Below are 17,591 nucleotides of genomic sequence, written 5' to 3' on the forward strand. Positions count from 1 at the left end.
GTTTATGAAGGATTTTATGGGAGAGGGGTTTTCGATCCCAAGTGGTTGGGTCACCCAAATGGAATTTAGCGAAATAAAAACACCGAAATTAAGTTCCATATGGAATAGAAACAGTGGGTATCGAAACTATATATATATAAGAAGAAATCTTACAAACAGCCAGTCGAGACTTACTCTCATCGAATCACGTTCCAAAATGCTGAAGTCTGTGAAATTATTTAATGTATTTATTTTTCTAATTATTCTATGCGAGTCGAAAGCGATAATGTCTGACTGTATTCACACGGTGGATATAGGTGTTTTAAAACGTGTGGATGACTATTTTATGCACGGAAAACTCCAAGTTCCTGTCAATGGAACGGAACAATATAGTTGCACAAATCCGAGAGGTGCAAACGGTACAACATCATATTTCTGTAAAGAGAGCAACTGCGTCCAATATTGTTGTTCCAATAGGACATTTGCGCCCACTGATACGTCTTATTCATTTTTCGTAATCGCATTGAATGGCATCAAAATTGTAACTGTCGAGGATAATATCAAAGTTAGAGATTATTCCTGTGGAGAGCCTAAGAGTAATTGGCATACATTGGCACAGGTTTGTTGTTGATTTGTCATGTCTTATCATAATAACATCTAAATCTTGCTTCTAGAATAATACTCTAGATATAAAATTACACCAATGGAGCCAAACGGGACACTATTTAACTAAAAATATATATAACTTTAATCTGATCTTATGCCCGAAATTGTTGCCAGGTGTGCGCGAACGTAAGTAAATCTATCGTTTAGTAATGCTCGAATTATTTTAATCACTCGTTTTTTTTTTATGTAGTTGGTGTGATTTCATGTGTATGCTATGTACTGACTATTGCGGTTTATCTGTACTTAAGATTTCGGAATTTACACACCAAGTGCTTTATCTCTTGCATGATCTGCATGCTTATGAAATGCCTCTTCTGGTTGTCGAACATAAGCTGCTCTGTAGCAGGTAAGTCCTTGGAAATGTCCTTTTTATTAACCATATATTATTGCTATTATTATTTTATTATGTGCAGGTTACATTAGTTACTTCTTCTGGACGGCCTCGTTTCTTTGGTTCTTGGCCATGAATCATGCTTTTAACAAAGTTTTCTGTGAATTTAATCAAAAGGCTCCCCGATTTCGGTTCTATTGTTTATGTGTCTGGTTAGCTGCTGCCATCTGCACCGTAGTTATTTGTTTAGTTACTTATTTCTTGGAGAACGACGCAACATACATGTTTCCGTATTCCATTGAATTGAACGCTGTGAACTATCCATACACAGTTGTATTCTACTATGGAGTGATGCTGATTTTAAGCCCTTCCAACATATTCATCAGTGTTCTGATCGTAAAGACGTTTTTGAGAAATGAAAGGATCAATTATGAAGGCAGTCCAACGGTGAAGTTAGAGAGGTAAGTGCATGAATATATTAAATTCAGAATTTAACTTATATACATATATATATTTCATTTCGATCATAGGGGCATGTTTTGGCCGAGAATAATTACGAGCTTGGGAGTTACTTGGAATCTGGATTTGATTCTCTGTATAATGCAGACCTATAATTTTTTTCCACAGCTTTTGTGGTTAGCCGACTATATTCATGCGTCGTTTGGTATATTAATTTTTTTGTTATTCATTGTTAAACGTAACACCATTCAATTGCTCAAGGAGTGGTAAGTCCACAGAATGGATTGTATTTAAAAACAAAACTGATATTTCTCCTAATAGAAACCCGATTGAGCAAATTCCGCCAACTCCGGAGGCCAAAGTAATTGAAACATCTTTCTAAGCAAATGAAAATTATTTTGTATTCATTTATATTTTAAATTATATTGGTGAATCAAATGCCTCATTTGTTTTGACCATTACTTACTTACTTACTTATTTAGCTCAAAATAAAAATACCATAAAGCTAAAAGTCAGTTAATGTCCGAGTAACCGTGATAATCGAGACCGCCACTTGAGATCCGTTCCACTCGATGAACCCAATTAGCAGACCGCGATAAGTCCGTAGTATCTCGAGTCGAGTGCCCCGCCCAATTAGAATACTGTGTCAATGGCAAAGCTCGAGTGATATGGGCGCCATGCCCTATGGGACGCCCGTCTATCTTGTCAAGCGTGCAAATGAAAGGAACGGAAATAGAATTCCCAATAGTAAGAAGACTGCGCGATTAGAAAATATCAATGGCATTTATTGTACGCGCCTAGTACTTCTCGGCAACCTTCTCGGCCATGGCCTTGATGCCCACCCAGGTCTCGGAAACGAAGCCCTCGATCTGGCTGGTGCTGGGATTGAAGCCAGTACCGCCGGCCGGCAGTTCCATGGTAATGGACACCGGGAAGTTGGCCACTCCGAAGGCATAGTCATCACTGCCGCCGGCAGCTGCGTACAGAACGTTGGTGGAACTGCCAACGGTGTACTTCGTTCCGGTGGCACTCTTGATGGCAGCCGCTCCAGCCTGGGCCACCTCATCGTTGTCGCGCCAGCTGCTGGGCAGAGCACTGCAATAAGATTGGGGATGGGTTTGCAATGAGGGACTAGATGCGGGTATTCAACAAAGACACTTACGAGGTCCAGCCCCAAGGATACAGGAGATAGTTGCCATAGGAGTGGAGGGTCAGGTAGAACTTGCCACGTCCGGTCAGACTGAGCAGGATATCGCGTATCAACTGGGTCTCCGGCTCGGAGAAGGCCGTCTCACCCTTGAAGGTATCGGAGCAGGAGTAGCTGGAGGCGCCCACCTCTCCCCAGTGGAAATCGAAGTTGCGATTGGCATCGGTTCCATAGCAGGCACTGCTGATTGGCTTCCTGGTCTTGCGCCACATACGGGTGGTGGTGTGAGAGTATTCATAGCCATCGGGATTCACCACCGGCAGGATAACCCAGTCAAAGTTCTTCAGCAGATCCGAGTTGGCAGCAAAGTTCTCCACCAGCTGATGGATCACATACAGAGCTCCAGCATGGGCGATCCATTCGCGAGCATGGATGCCGGCATCCAGGAAGACAACATTCTTGCCGGTCTTGCCATCGCCATTGGTGATAGTGATCGTCTTGATGTCACGGTTCTCATAGGACTTGCCGGCCACCTGGACGGACACACGGCTGGGATAGGCGGCAGCCAGTTCATCGAGGTAGGCATTGATCTCGGCATGGCGATGGAACGCCTTGAAGCTAACGCTGCGTTCAGCGGATCGCAGGTTCATCAACCTCTGGTTCTGGTTCTCATCGCGCTCCTGACGCAGCGACTCGCCGAAATTCTCGTTGATCACCGAGTAGTTTACGCCGTACTTCTCCAGCAGGTGCTCGAATCCCTCCTGATCCTCGGGCTTCACCATCACGCGACTGGACGCGTCCAGGGAGCGGGGCAGGTCAAAGAAGTCGTATGCCTCATTTCCGGACAAACGCAGCAGCAGCTGCTTCTCAAAAGAGTTGCGAGCATTGATGTCGTAGATCTTGTAGCTGCAGATAAAAAGTGGAATCAGTAAAATAGCTAACAAATTGTTTAAAACTTCTTTTTTAAGAGTTTTACAGGCCCTTAAATTTGCTATTTTTAAAATATCCTTGAGAAAGCAGCTTGCACACCTGATTTAATTGATTTAAGCTAGCTAAAAGGTTTTGTGCAAGTTACTGACTGAATGGCTAATTGCTTTTGGAACCACTGCTCCTCCGTCGGTTCACTCACCCCTCGTAGTCGTCCACCGCCAAGGCCACGCTGGCCAGCAGGAGCACCGCAGCAAATAGTTTCAACATTTCTCAGTACGCTCCGTTCCGTTTGGGCCCAGGGCTCCTAATGTGGCTCGCACACACAGATTGTGGCTTATATAGCCAACTGCCAGCTCAGCGATCATTCACAGCCCACCACCACCCACTTGGGCTTCTTATCAATGGAGAACTCTATCGGCAAAGAGCAGTTATCAGCACGCAGATGATGGGCGATGTTCGATTTCATTTGATTTCATTTGTTGTTGTGTCTTCGCCGAGCGATGGGGCAATTCTAAAAAAAATCTCTCAAAATTTATACTCATTGACAAGAGGATGACAGACTGGCTCGTAGTAAAAGTATTTCACTTAACTAACTCATGACTACTCGGCGGAGTTTTAAAACATTGTGTTTTGTAACGTTAATGCCTGGAAAATTAGGTGAGTCAATGATTAAAACGCATTTAAAGTAAACCGTTTTGATTGTTTTAAATAAACAACTAAGTGCGGACATGTTCTTGGGTCAATTTTGTGTATGTCATTCATGATATCTGCCATTTTTAGACGGCTTTGAAGCGACTCGTAAATTTGTTCATCTGACTTTGCGCAATCAACATTTGATTTATATGGCGTTTTCGGCCTTAGACTCTGTCAATTCTTGGAGTGCGCCAGTCGCAGTCTCTATCTATATTTTTTTTTTTTGGTATTTGGAATTTGTTTGCAAAACGTGGCTTTATCAGTTTGCCCTGTGCACTGCACCAAGAAAAAAGTTTTCGGTTTAAAACAATGAAAGTCCGTACAGTGTTCGCACAGAATAAAAACAAAAAGAAAAACTAACCTGCACGCAAAAAAAGGGATAACAAAAACAAAAAAAAAAAAAACAAACAAAAACAGACTAACTAAAAACTCGGCTGCCGCGCACACAAAATATATTTGAAAATTTATTGCATTTCATGAGTTTTTCCATATTTGTCTGCATTTGTAGGCAGAGTTTTGGACACAAAACTTTCGGCTGCTGGTTCGAAAAATGAAAAAGACAACGAGGAAGTTGCTTACTTAAAACTGACAATGAGCGCATGGAAATGACAAAAAACACTGCGGAAACTGTTGGCTCGTAATTTTGAATGGCCCATTGGCGGCGACAGTCAAAATCCCTCCTTCCTCTAAGCCAAGTTCTGAAAATTTGGCATATATCGTTGAAATACTAGGCTATCTTTGAATACTTTTACTCATAATGGGTAGTACTTTAAATTTTGAAAGGTAGGTGAAGTGCCATCTTTAAAAAATAATCTGTCCCTTAAAAAACAATGAGTTCTAATCTAAAATATGATTTCTATATCTTAACAATAAGAAAGCCATATTATTTAATTATTTTATAATATTTAATACATATTTAAAATGAGATAAATCAAGAAAATGAAGGGCATTAAGTATTCGCCCTGTTGGCAGCGATTCCTGTTCGTATTTTGTACTTTTTGTGGACTGTATGTGACTGTCCGTAAAAATTCGGCTGTATTTGTTTTCCTTTGTGCTTACTTTTTTTGTTTTTGGTAAAAAACTTTAACTAAAGTCTTCCAGCTGGCTTTTATCGCCTGTACAAAGCGGCATTGTTCCCATTTAAAGGGAAATTATGCCAAATAATTCACTGTTTGTCCCTGGGATTGATGATAAACAGAGCCTTAAAGTCATTAATTGAAATAGATGGTCGAGATGTGTAGATTTTCTGACAAATTGCTTGTAAGTAGTTGGGGAATTAAATCCACTGTCATTTGCATTAAAAACTTTTGGCCAGCGGATCTTTAATTTTCATTTTGTATAAATTACGATGACTAAGTCTGGCATGAACTTGCGGCTTTTATTGCTCTATTAGGAACGGGGTGATTTTCGGGGGAGTGTCGGAAAAGCGTTGAGTGTCAAAAACTTGGCCACAAAAGGGTGAAGGAGCCCAGCCATGGTGGAGGAGCTTGGGGGGAGGATTTTAATTAAAATTCATCTTCACATTTAATCAAATCATGGCAACCCCTTGGCTGGATACCTTCAACTCCACATCCACCTCCGCCTGCCGCTGACATCGACACTGGCTTCTAATTAAGTGCGAAAAATCGTTAAATGTAAAATCAAATCGTGCAAAAAGTAATTGGACGAAGAACTTGCGCTGGGTGGCAGTTTAAGTTGAGTAAATTGTTGGCATTGTTCTGCGTTTGGATTAAGGCCACATCAATGGGTTGAGTTGGATGGGGATGGGGATGGGGATTGGGATTGGGGCTGGGGTTAAGTGGGTGGCAGGTGTCAAATATTTACAATCCATTATGTACTCGTTGCCAGCCAGCAGCGTTGTGTTGGCCAATTTTCTTAATTGCCAGCCGGAAATCCAACTTGTATACGATTTCCACTTAAATTTAGAACGCAAACTGGCCCCGAAGCTGTGCTTTGTTCGAGTGTATTCGCAAAATGTAATCGCTCGTATAAAAGACCGATTCGACATTCAATTGCCAGTTACTTGCCAGTTCGATTTGACTCAAGATGAAACGACTTTTGGCTCTGCTCTGTCTGATCTTGCTGCTGCCACTTTTCATGGCCGAAAATCCACCAGTTAATTTTCCGTCACTTAATCGAGAAAAAGTGCCAAAGGTGGCGTCTCCAAGTGCTGCAAGGGTTGGATCACGAACCCTGGAAAGTCTAAAGGGTCTTGGATAAATTATTAAATAAATAAAATTAATTAAGAATATTACCTAAAATAAAGTTTAGATTTATGACAAAACACTGCAGCTTATATGGATTTTTTGCATATTTTTGCGATTGATGTGATTTAAACTATTAAATGGTTTATTCAAGCTTTGTCAGTAGATTTTGTGCAAATGCTAGACTGTCACCTGGAGTGATCCTCCGTTATCAAGGAGTTTGTTTTGCATATGACATAGATTGCAGCTCCTGGCACTTTACACACCTCCATGAATATTCCAAGGGATTTCTGGAGCTTATGCATATTTACAATGCCAGTGGCACCGCGGGACCTACGACAACCGGAAGGAAGTTGCGGAATGAATAAACCCATTCAAACTGAACGAATCGGACCGGATTGTTTCGATCGCTGACAGTCGGGGCGATATTAATTGCCTCATTTTCGAGTTACTGCAGCTTTTTTTTAGCCGGTTTTCCGGCGAATTCAACTTCCCGGAGAGCCAGATTCTCCGAGTCGGGGGCACAAAACTCAATTAGCTCTCTTAAGCTCATTTGAAGGGGCTAATTTTATTTGGCAAATGTTGCTTTAATTAAGCCAAAAGCACTCGGGTAAACCAAACGAAAGCAGACTCCGCAAAATCATTACAAAACTGGAAAGAAGGTTTGAAAAGTATTGGGACTATACCTTGCTCGTTACTTTGAATTAAATGTAAATAAATGAAAATTTTTTTAAAGCCTAACTCATTTTCTACTATTACCACATAAATAAAAAACGTGTTTACTTTATTTACAACAATTAATAAAGAACTATGTTAAACTGGGAATAATTTAGATGTATGAGGCAAGTGATGAGCTGCGGGATTTAATTTAAGTCCCTAAGCCAGGTGAAGAATATGTCTGTCTGAAAGCTATATACTCTACAGGTACCTGGTAAAAAAACAGCAAAAAGTAAAGTAATGAAAAACAAAATAAAAACCGAAAAGAAAACAACCTGCGAGTGGAAATAAAACGACATGAAAAACCAGAACGAGAACAACCAAATGCCAAACAAACGGCACACGTCGCTCTGTTCTGTTCTGTTTTTCCCCCCGGTCCCTTTGTCCACACATCCACCTGCAACAAAGCCAAGTAAGTCGTATTAAATTTAATTGGATTTGAGTGTTTACCAGCGTTCCAAGCCGACGGCAAAGCCACAGGCAGTGGGAACGGCAGCTAAACCTGCTGGCAAAAATGCGTTCCACTTTTGCTTTTTTGTATGTGCATTACAAAAAATAACCGTGATTGAAAAAATTTAAATAAATTTAGAATAGCCTTGCCTATATAATTTAAAATTATTCTTATTATTTTGGAAAATATATTAAGCTTAAACCATTTCCTAATTTCCTACTTTATTGAATCTAGTTAATTTAGCTGTATTATTTACTTGTTTAAAAATGTATTACAAAGTTTATTTTAGTTTTATATTTTTAGTTGTTTTTGTAGTTTAGTTATATTATAAAAATCAATATTTAAGATACATATATTTTCCTTTGTGTACTTCTGCGTGTGCGAAGTTGCATTGTCGCTGGCTTTATCCCCACAAATACACCTGTGCGTATATGTGTGTTTGTGTGTGTGAAGGCTGCTGAGTGGCTGCAAAAATTTCATACATTTCGCAGGTAGCAAGCGGCTTAAGCCGGATTTTATAGACATACAGCCGCTCTGGGGAAACTCACGCACACACAGACATACATACACGTATATGGAGAAAGTGCAATAAAAAACTACAAATATTGCGTATACGCCCAGGAGCCACAGCAGCACGTGGCTGTTGCCAGAGCAACGCTTTCATTTGCAGAGAGCAAAAGACCAATTAGCGGAATACATGCGTATATATGTGCAGCTCACACACACACACAGCTGCAGTTGTATTGGTGTCAACTGCTCAGATGCATAGCATACTTTTCGGTGCCCAGTAAGAAAATAAGTTTATAGCTAACTTGAGCACTTGCAGATATATAAGATATATACAAAGTATATATATTTTAAGATTTTTATTAAAAATTATTATTAAACGTAATCTATACAGTTTTTAAAGTAATTTCTATGGGTTTATCTACATTCCATGCACTGAATTCCCAGATTGAAAGGGTTAAATTTAATTATGATATGCAGCTAATTCGCAGACACATTCGCTAACTGGCTTCAAGAGCAGACCAGCCGTCCGTTGGCTTAAATGTTAGCATGCAAATATGATAAATCACCGCCATTATTGGGCCATCAATCAAAATTATGCGTCCCTTGTAGTCGCTGCTCCTCCCAATTTGCCCTTTCTCCTCCTTCTCTTCACTCGCTGTGTTTGTGTGCCAAGTGTCTAATTGAATAACGAAGCGTGCAAATTGAGGCGCCACCTCCCTGCCACGCCCCCCCCTTTTGTGTCTGGGAGGCGGAAAAATGCAAGGGGGAGTAATTCAGAAGCCCGACGGCAGTTAACAACACATCCGTAGAGATTTATAGAGATAGACAGGCAGACAGGACGAAAGGAAACGAACGGAGCGGGCGACACTTTCAATGTCTGCGGTTTGTCCCGCCGGCGGACTCACAGCTGGTTCTCCATCTCGGGCGAGGAACTCGCTTTCCAGCTCGCCTCAATCCCGGATAGCTCACACATTAACATAGTTTTTTAGCATCAGGTATGCAAATGCCGCCGGAGGTTTGCCAGGTAGCACCCAGTTCCATTCTTTTTGGGCTGCTTACCCCATCCTTTATCCAGACTGACAGGTCGCAAAGGAGTGTTTTGTGCACTGAGAGTAAAAATGATGTTAATTGTATAGTTTTTTTCAATATAAAAAATTCTTTTATTATTTCATAGGTTTCATAGCTCAGCATAACTTTGTATTTTGTCTGAAAATCGTTTTGGTTTTGACTGAAATTTGATGCAGTTTTCCAACTTGCTGAACTGAATTGATCTTAATCCTGAGTGTTTTTTGGTGCATAATCCAAAGGTGATATCGCTGTTACATGTTACTTGTTGGTTTTTAATCCCCTTGCATTTGATTGTGTGCAGTTGTTGCAAAAAGTAATTTACTTCGGCAAGCGTCTTTCCATCTCTTTATTTTACATTTTTTTTGCTCTTGTTTAATTTGCAGCATGTCAAAAAAGTAACTACACAAATGTTTGTGCCTTTGTATGCATATAATTATTGCACTTCTCGCACGTTCCGGAAAAGTACGAAGCCACTATATATGTAAGTATATATATGTATATACTATAGGACGCAACTTCCATTCTGTTTGCTTTGCAGTTCGCAAATGGCACATTTTCCGCTTTTCCCACTGCCTTTCATTATGCTCTGCTTCTTCGCGCTTTGTTTTGCTGTAAGTATTTTTTAATGATACACAAACTAAAAAGATACACACACTGATACTCGCCGGTTGTGCTGGCAACTCGTCTAAATTATTTACACATCCGTTTTGCATTTTCCGAGTTTGTTTGCGCCACGCATGGCCTGCACTCGAAGCATTTCCACTTTGCATTTTCCCCACTTTTTCCCCTATTTTGTTTATTTTTTTTTTGCCCTGCCCCGCTTTTGGTCGCATTGTTGCCTCATTTGCAGCTCAACACACTTTCTGTGTCATCCTGCTGGTTGTCTGCGGTGGGTGGTGCCATTGGTGGTGCCTGTGGTGGTGGGTCGTTGGGTGCCTTTGGCCCCAGGCACTAACCTTCTTTCCGTAGTCACATAATTAATGCGTTTTCCAGCTGTTGTTTTTCCACATCGAGTGGGCTGCCAGTTGGGTCTCGATGATGTCTAAATGTAGCAATTAAAATCAGACGTTTTTTACGTGAAATTATATAAATGTAATATATAAATATCTTTGTAATAAAAAAAACTGTTTGAAAAAGTAATTAAAAAACAAAACTTCCTGGGTTCTGCATCAGCAAAAATAGGTATTTGTTTATTATATAGCTTTTTGACATATAAGTACATATGTAAATCCTTAATGCTTTTCTTCAATTAAGCTAGGTAATTTCCGTGCAATGCAGAGTCTAAAACAAGATTTTCCGCATTTGATTGCAGTTTTTTCTTTCGACGCGTTGCTTGACTAATTAAAACCGCAACCAAAACCCCCAACTTCATGGCCAAAAGCCGGAATTTAAACCAAATTACGGAATGGGAATGGTGGGTGGTAAGGTACTTGGTCAAGAACAAAACTTGCAGAACACTTCTGGCCTAACAAATTGTTTTCGCTGTCGTATTTCAACTGTTTTGGCTTCTAATCCTGTTCCTGTTTTTCCCGGCTAATGTTGTTTTTGTTGCAGCAGCGTTTTGTTGCAGATAAAAATGCCGGGCAATTGTTACGTTAGGCGCACAAAACTAACTAACTAACGGCCACAACAACTCAGACAATGGCTTTAATTTAACTGTCGGAAGTGAGGCAGAATGCAAAATACGAGTTGAACTTACAAGCAATTTGCCTTATGCACGGCGCCCAGGAAAATGCAGGGAAACGCCCATTTCTCACTCAAACTGAAGGCGATTTTAAGTATAGAAATACAAGGATGGTACCCTCTGAAAATAAACATAAATAAATAAAAAATCATTAAGCCTAAAAAAAGGGAAATAAGTATAACTGAAAATTATACTATAATATAAAATCATAATAAATGACAAGAATGGAGTTTATCTATAGTTGGTGTTCCTTAAACGCAGTATCTACTGTACGTCTATGCATTCGGTGCACATAAATCTAAGCCAACAAAAACTTGGCTGAATCGCAGCTCCGTTGCACACGCACATACAAAAAAAATTGGTGGGCGGAATGGGAATGGGGCTTAGAAGTTAACGTTGGCGGATCAGAAGGAGCTATATCTGCAGTTGTGCTGAGTTGCTTGTTGGCATTTCCCCATTTTTTTTTTTTCGCCATTCGAGTTTGCCTTTGGTATGTTCATTATTTTTATCTCTTTCGCAATGAATGCAAAACTACCAAACGAAACAAAAACAGGAACAAAACTTCAAACTAAGGACGCAGAAGCCACGGACTGCGGACTACGGACTATGGAGTCCGGACTTTAGAGTGCGGAGCAAGGATCAGGCACGCAAATATGCAAAACAGTTGGAGGATTCATGGCGTTCAAAATCTAGGCGTAAAGTGTGAATAACGCGTGGAAAATGTGAATGAGCCGAAGGCGCTTTTAACTCGCGGCCGAAAGAAAATCCTGGCCAGAGTGGGCAATGCAATCAGCGGAATTGTAATTTGGCCCAAAAGTGGGCAAGTTCCAGCTGCGCAATTTGCGGTTTTTCCACGCCGAAGACAAAAGGAAGAAATGTGGCCATGGTATAAGGGGAATCCTGGACGCAAACAACTTCCGCTGGATAATGGAAAATGCCATGCGGATCGGTGCTTTTTATTAAGATTACACAAAGAAAGAAGTTATCAAATTATATAAATTTTAACTGATTTTAGAAAAAGGATATAAGATCGAATTCATACTTTTTCGTAGAATTATTTTGTGCGTATTTCGTAAAGCATTTTTTATCATATTGTGCTATGCATATTTGTTTGCAGTTATGCTGATACAACGTTTTCCATCATAACAAGGGTTTCCTTCATCCTTGATGGCAGCTATGCCATGTTAAATGCGCTGCAAAATTGCATTAACTACGCACGCTTGTCACTTTCTGATAAGGGAATTAAATTTTGCGGTTTTACGCTGGCGGCAGCACACAACCCAAACCGAAGCCCTTTCGGTGCAGGTCCTTTGTCGCCAATCTTCCCGCCATGATTTCCCTTCTGGCATTGGCCGTGTTTATGGCCAGCTTGTCAGCGGAGCTGTCAACACTGAAAGCGAGACATGGCCATAACCATCGCAGTCATCATCGCCATCGTCATCCCTTCCGTAGCTTGGATTCAATTTACTCGGCTTGATGACATACTTTGAGCATACGGTTCTTAAAAGATCTCGGATTTTCGATCTTAGTGCAAAGCGTATTTTTTTTAAGTAACACTTATTAAATGTATCTGATATATAGATTTCTAACTTTAAATTTCAAATAAGTGTATCCATTAAGATGTGGTTAGTCTTTCTCCCAAGAGAAAACGCATCTAGGCCATTGGATGGCATTTACAAGGCAATTGTACTAGTGCTACCATTTCTGTTTTCCCGTCCGAACGGATTTACATAGAAAGGCAATTGTGCAAGTTGGTTGGACGGATGGTGAGTGGATAATTACCGCGGAACTGGCGCTATAGGAAAACCGCATCGTTCTGAAATAAGTGGGCCATAAAGTGAACTTTTTTCCACACGCCGTGCCGGAAAAAGTTCTCCTTGTGCGGAATTAATGTGCATATGGCACGCACAAATGTCAAAGAAGAAACGGATGGGGAAATATACAAAAATTAGTGATATATAGAATGGGAATCCATACTTGAGGCATTTAAAAATGGGCGTTGCTGCACTGCGCCACAGTTTAATGAGGTTTTGATTAATTCGATTTGATTAATTGCCTCGGCTAATAAATCATTAAATTTAGTATGCGGCATAGTATTGCTTCCAAATACACGCACACACACACACTCACACAACAAGGATATCAAGGATTTCCCCTGAGCCTGACCCGAAGAAATCCGCTCGGTGGGACACCGCTTGACAAATGGCATTTTGTTGCCTTGGCATGCCGCTGAGCTTGGGCTAAATATTTTCGTAATTACATTTCCACGTCGAGTAATTAATTTTGTCTTGCCTTGGCTGGCTTCCCCTTCGTTTTCCCACCCGGATTTCCCGATTTCCCCCCAGCGCTCATGCTGTTGACATTTGCCATTATAGGTTGCATACTTTTGTGTGCCTTTTTGCTTTCTTCGAGTGTCGAGAGCCTTTCTTCGGGATTAAAAGCAGACCTCGCCCTATTACTACTATTATGATTATGTTTCATTATTTTATGGGCCATCTTGTCACACTTTTCATGCCATTTTCCCAACTTAAATCTGTTTTATTGCCAAGTTCACGTTTGGTCTTAGGGGAACGCACACGTAGACGGGGTCACATAAAAACTTTTTTGGCTACTTAAGCCGTTGCCGAGCCGAAATTGTGGTCTAAATTATGCAACAAGGTGGCCATAAAAACGGACAACCGTCCGGGGCGTGTCAAACGGGGCGTATGTGTAATTTAGCTTGAAACAATGGATCAGCATTAGGGGTAAGAAATATACGAAAGAGGGGTTAAATATAGAAGTAAGACCACTACAGAAGTTTTATTAAATTTTGAGAAAGCTTGCAATTTGATGTGCACCTTTAAAAAACTAGGAATATGTTATTTTAAATGCTATAGGGATAGGTAAGTACGCTTTATAAATGTATGGTCTAAATATGAAATGAAAGTAACTTACAGAGAATAGCAGCCACAGTATTAACCCTCTTATTTGTATTTAAAGGGGTCAGGCTTGAATAAGTAGCCAATAATTTGTCAGCATGAAAGAGCAAAACATCAGGGGATTACATTTAAACCATTTTACTTTCCCTGCACATCATGGACAAGCGATTCCTTTGAACTCCCTTTCGTTCACCCCATATGCGACAACATAATTTGGTGTTAATGTACTTGAAACTCAGATCCTGTGCTGTCCTGTCCACCTGAAGCTGACAACTTTGCCATAATACCGGTGCAACACACACACACACAGACTGGCTGACATTTTTAAGGTCCAGGCGACACATAATTAACCCAATTAGAATGCGTGTGTGTGTGCGTCAACGCTAAGCTAAATTTATGTGAATTTTTAATTATGCTCGGACAGCAAGAGGTGTCGTTTTGCCGTCCACAGGCAACCGCAAACCAAACACCAACCAGCAGCAAACAACAAGCGGCAGGAGCAACATCATCCAGGAAAAAGCAGGACAAACGACCTGAACCCAACGTTGGTTAAATGAAAAACGTAGTAAACTGTGCGCAAAACACCTGAGGATTCACCATGGCGACCGACAATGAGTGGCCAAGTGGCGTCTGCTGTTCCAGCTCCTGAATAAGGCTCCTGAATCCACCTCCTGCTCCTGCTCCTGCGCCAGGATCGCATTGCTGTTGTTTTTGTAGTCGAGCAGCTTTGCCATTTCCGGGCGTGCCTTTTATTTGCCACGTTTACCTTTTGGCCCTTTGTTGTTGCTGCTGCACCGAGAAAAATATATATAATATAAATAGTTCAGTATTTTGGCAAAATGGATTCTTTAGCTAGGTTAATCTTATCCTTTTTAGTAAGCTGTGAAGTCTATTGTACGGACAAGGTATTGTTGCTTATGTTTTCTATACATACTAATTTCTTTCAGTGCATACCAACTGCTACTGGCGCTGCTGTTGGTTTAACTGCAGTGTGCCGGTTGACTTTTTGTGTGCAGCAACCGCAACTAGAAAGCACACGCTTGCCATCCGAGTCCCTTTCCCTCCTGGAAAAATCCTACCCAAAAGTCAGGGACTGGCAAAAGTTTTAAGCAAATGTTGCCAAAGTGTTTAACATTTTGTACGGTGTCAGTCGCTTCCTGTTTGTGCGAGAGTGTGTGTGTGTGTGTGTCTGCGTGCCAAGGCACAACGGGGACTTTGGCCCAAGGACCAAGGACCAAAAGTCGGACCAGAAGCAGGACTCCGACTCCCGGAATAGGCAAATGAACTCCACCTGGAGTCTCGGGGCAGCAAACTGGTTAAACGTGTGAATAAATGTAAATTAAACTGAGCCTAGAACGGGGACACAAAACTCAGAGGAACTGGCTCCCGGAGGTGGAAACAGATTGCAGATTGGCAGGCTACGGACAGAAAAGGAGTTGGTTTAATTTCAAGTCTGATTGAAGCAAATTGAGCATGCAATAGTTTGTACATTGATGTAGACATTCTATACAAATAATTATAATTTAAATTCTGAATTTTTGGATCTCTTGTGTTCTATGCAAGGATTTTCAGCAGAAAGTTTGAGGCAACCCTCGGGGCTAACATATTTGGCCTGAATAATTGACAACTTCCGTTCCATCTTGTCGCCGCTCCGGCGTCAAGTGCTTGGGCATATTTCTGGTCATCTGGGTGCTGGATTTTGATTACCAGGTTATGGAATTTCATTAAAAAGTTGCCGAAACCGGAAGGTGGGAAGTAGAATTCTGCTTTAAGCTGGATTCCAGGAGCTTGCGTGCGCTGGGAGAATGAATAGCGGACTATTCCAAATAAAATTTTATGAGGACAAAAGCCAGAGCATTAATTTCTATCAGAAAAGTCAAAAAGGTTGAGTGTCTGCTGCACGGGAAAGGAGACAAAGGCCAAACCATGAAAGAGGTGTGGGTTGCACTCCTCTCATGCTGTTTCCTCTCGGTTTTGGTGTTTTTCTTTTGGTATTTCTTTTTTTTTGGTTCAAGGATAATCATCCGACATCGCGTGCTGTTGAAATTTAAGGAGTGTATGTGATTTTTATCATGCAAACAGCCGGAAAAAGCCGGACCTCCCACCGACCGACACCCACAACCCCCATCGCGACGCTCATTCATAGAAACGTGCTAAATGAGTAAGGTAAATGAAATTACCTGACCGAACACACCTCAAAAACAGCGATGAGTTGGGTGTCCTGCCGGGTGTCCAGCTGTGTCCTGGATGTCCTGGCTATCCTGCGTGCGTGTGCCCAACAGCGGAAATTACAAATTTGTCCGCCACTAATGGATTTCCATTCGGAATTGCTTTTGCTTTTGCCTCTGCTGCCCTTTAAGGCTGCAAGTTAAATAATTGCAGATGAAGTATATATATATTTTTTGGTAGAAGTTTTCTCCGGGCGGCTGCAGCCGCTCCTGGTGCTGCCACCCGAAATTAGCTGCACAATTTATGCGAATTGTGGCGCAACATTTTTGGCGAAAATTAAATTTCTGCCTGCTGTTGTCAACGCGGCGCGCGTCGTCATCGTCCTTGCCACAAAACGCTAACGACTACAAAATTGCAAGAAAATTACCCGTTAATGTCCAACATTTATGTCTGCCTCCCAAGACGCTCAACGAGGTGGAGGCGCCTCTTCTGTTCGGCTCTTTTCTGTTTTGGCCTCCTCCAGTTGGTCTTGGCTACACTGAAAGGAATTACTCCAGATTTATTTCAAGGGTTTTTAGCATGGAGAAAATCGGTAGAATTTAATAGGATAATCTCTTTATTGAGAACCCTATAACTCAATATATTAACAGCTCGTTCCACATTTAGTCAATAATTTCTTTGATTTTAGAAAAGGTTTCTAGATCTGTTACTCAATATTGTATTGAATTATGTTATTAAAATGAGCATTTAAAATATAATCTTTAATTTTGACTGACTATTTAGTTTCGTAAGTCCCTTTTTGTATTGGCACAAAGAATAGAAACTTTAAAAATAAAGTTCGTAGAATAAAATAAACATTTCATTGGTTTCGATAAGAACTAACTTCATAAAAACAATTTGTTTAACATATTGTAAGGTCACAGGTCAATCCCAAATTGATCTCCCCCAACTTTTTGCTATCTGCAGCAGGAGCAGAGTTGGCTCTTGGCGGCTTTCAAGTCATGGCCGCGTAATCGTGGCGGAATTTCGGTCGCAAATGCTTCTCGGTCGGAGAGAGAAGAAAAAAAATAAAATAACTGGCAAAACTATTATGGCCCTTGTGCTTATTACTCGCTGACATGCAAACACTTGCGCTCTCACTCGCGCCTGCAGGGTCCTTATTTTAGCCAGCAGTTAGAGTGCTATCATGTCCTGGTGGGCGAATGGTCGGATGGGTGGCTGGGTGCCCCAAGGACAAGGACAATGTAGGAAATGTAGCGAAAACTTGGCAACTTCAACGCCAACTCACGTGTTGAGGGGCGGCGAACTTTAAGCACAACTGCATTAAATATTCAACGTATTTTGGCATTTAATTTGCAGCACACAATAAATAATAACATGACACATAGCAGCCCCCCATTTATAAGCACAAATCGAAGGATATCAACAGTAACAGTGGCTGTTGCAACTCCGCCAAATAAAAGTAAATAAAATTGCTTTTCAACAAAACTTGCGCTCGCCGAACCTGACACACATGTCGAAGAGTCATTAATAATGAAGGTGGAAGACGTTGAAACTGGAGGGTTGGAGTTCAGTTTTACCTATAGATATACATGCCAGAATCAAGTGGTCCAAAAGAGCACAATGAAAGGAGACGGGCCAAAAGTCAACCCCGGGATGTCAAAG

The 17,591-nt window shown here is 41.1% G+C and overlaps 2 protein-coding genes across 2 annotated transcripts; one reads left to right on the forward strand and one right to left on the reverse strand.

Moving 5' to 3' along the window:
* The first annotated feature begins 193 nt into the window (after positions 1-193).
* Positions 194-1,880, forward strand: LOC116800946 (probable G-protein coupled receptor Mth-like 6). Its single transcript, XM_032717755.1, has 6 exons — positions 194-598; positions 654-771; positions 836-991; positions 1,059-1,437; positions 1,507-1,701; positions 1,757-1,880. Coding segments are annotated over exons 1-6 (1,251 nt in total). The 5' UTR covers positions 194-196; the 3' UTR covers positions 1,758-1,880.
* Positions 1,881-2,199: 319 nt separating this feature from the next.
* Positions 2,200-3,828, reverse strand: LOC6611145 (carboxypeptidase B). The gene is made up of 3 exons (XM_002035666.2): positions 3,712-3,828; positions 2,598-3,488; positions 2,200-2,530 (listed from the first exon to the last, which is right to left on the reverse strand). The coding sequence occupies exons 1-3, from the start codon at positions 3,777-3,779 to the stop codon at positions 2,233-2,235; spliced, it is 1,257 nt and encodes a 418-aa protein (XP_002035702.1). The 5' UTR covers positions 3,780-3,828; the 3' UTR covers positions 2,200-2,232.
* Positions 3,829-17,591: the final 13,763 nt, after the last annotated feature.

The sequence above is a fragment of the Drosophila sechellia genome, chromosome 3L (genome assembly GCF_004382195.2).
Source record: "Drosophila sechellia strain sech25 chromosome 3L, ASM438219v1, whole genome shotgun sequence".
NCBI classification, from domain to species: domain Eukaryota; kingdom Metazoa; phylum Arthropoda; class Insecta; order Diptera; family Drosophilidae; genus Drosophila; species Drosophila sechellia.

What these genes read in the sequence shown, in the direction of transcription:
- LOC116800946 (XM_032717755.1), top strand. Translation starts at nt 197, where the DNA reads ATGCTGAAGTCTGTGAAATTATTTAATGTATTTATTTTTCTAATTATT. An exon ending in ATTGGCATACATTGGCACAG is followed by an intron (nt 599 to 653) that starts GTTTGTTGTTGA and finishes TCTTGCTTCTAG; the next exon opens with AATAATACTCTAGATATAAA. An exon ending in GTTGCCAGGTGTGCGCGAAC is followed by an intron (nt 772 to 835) that starts GTAAGTAAATCT and finishes TTTTTTATGTAG; the next exon opens with TTGGTGTGATTTCATGTGTA.
- LOC6611145 (XM_002035666.2), bottom strand. Translation starts at nt 3,779, where the DNA reads ATGTTGAAACTATTTGCTGCGGTGCTCCTGCTGGCCAGCGTGGCCTTG. An exon ending in GCGGTGGACGACTACGAGGG is followed by an intron (nt 3,489 to 3,711) that starts GTGAGTGAACCG and finishes TTTTATCTGCAG; the next exon opens with CTACAAGATCTACGACATCA. An exon ending in TATCCTTGGGGCTGGACCTC is followed by an intron (nt 2,531 to 2,597) that starts GTAAGTGTCTTT and finishes ATCTTATTGCAG; the next exon opens with TGCTCTGCCCAGCAGCTGGC.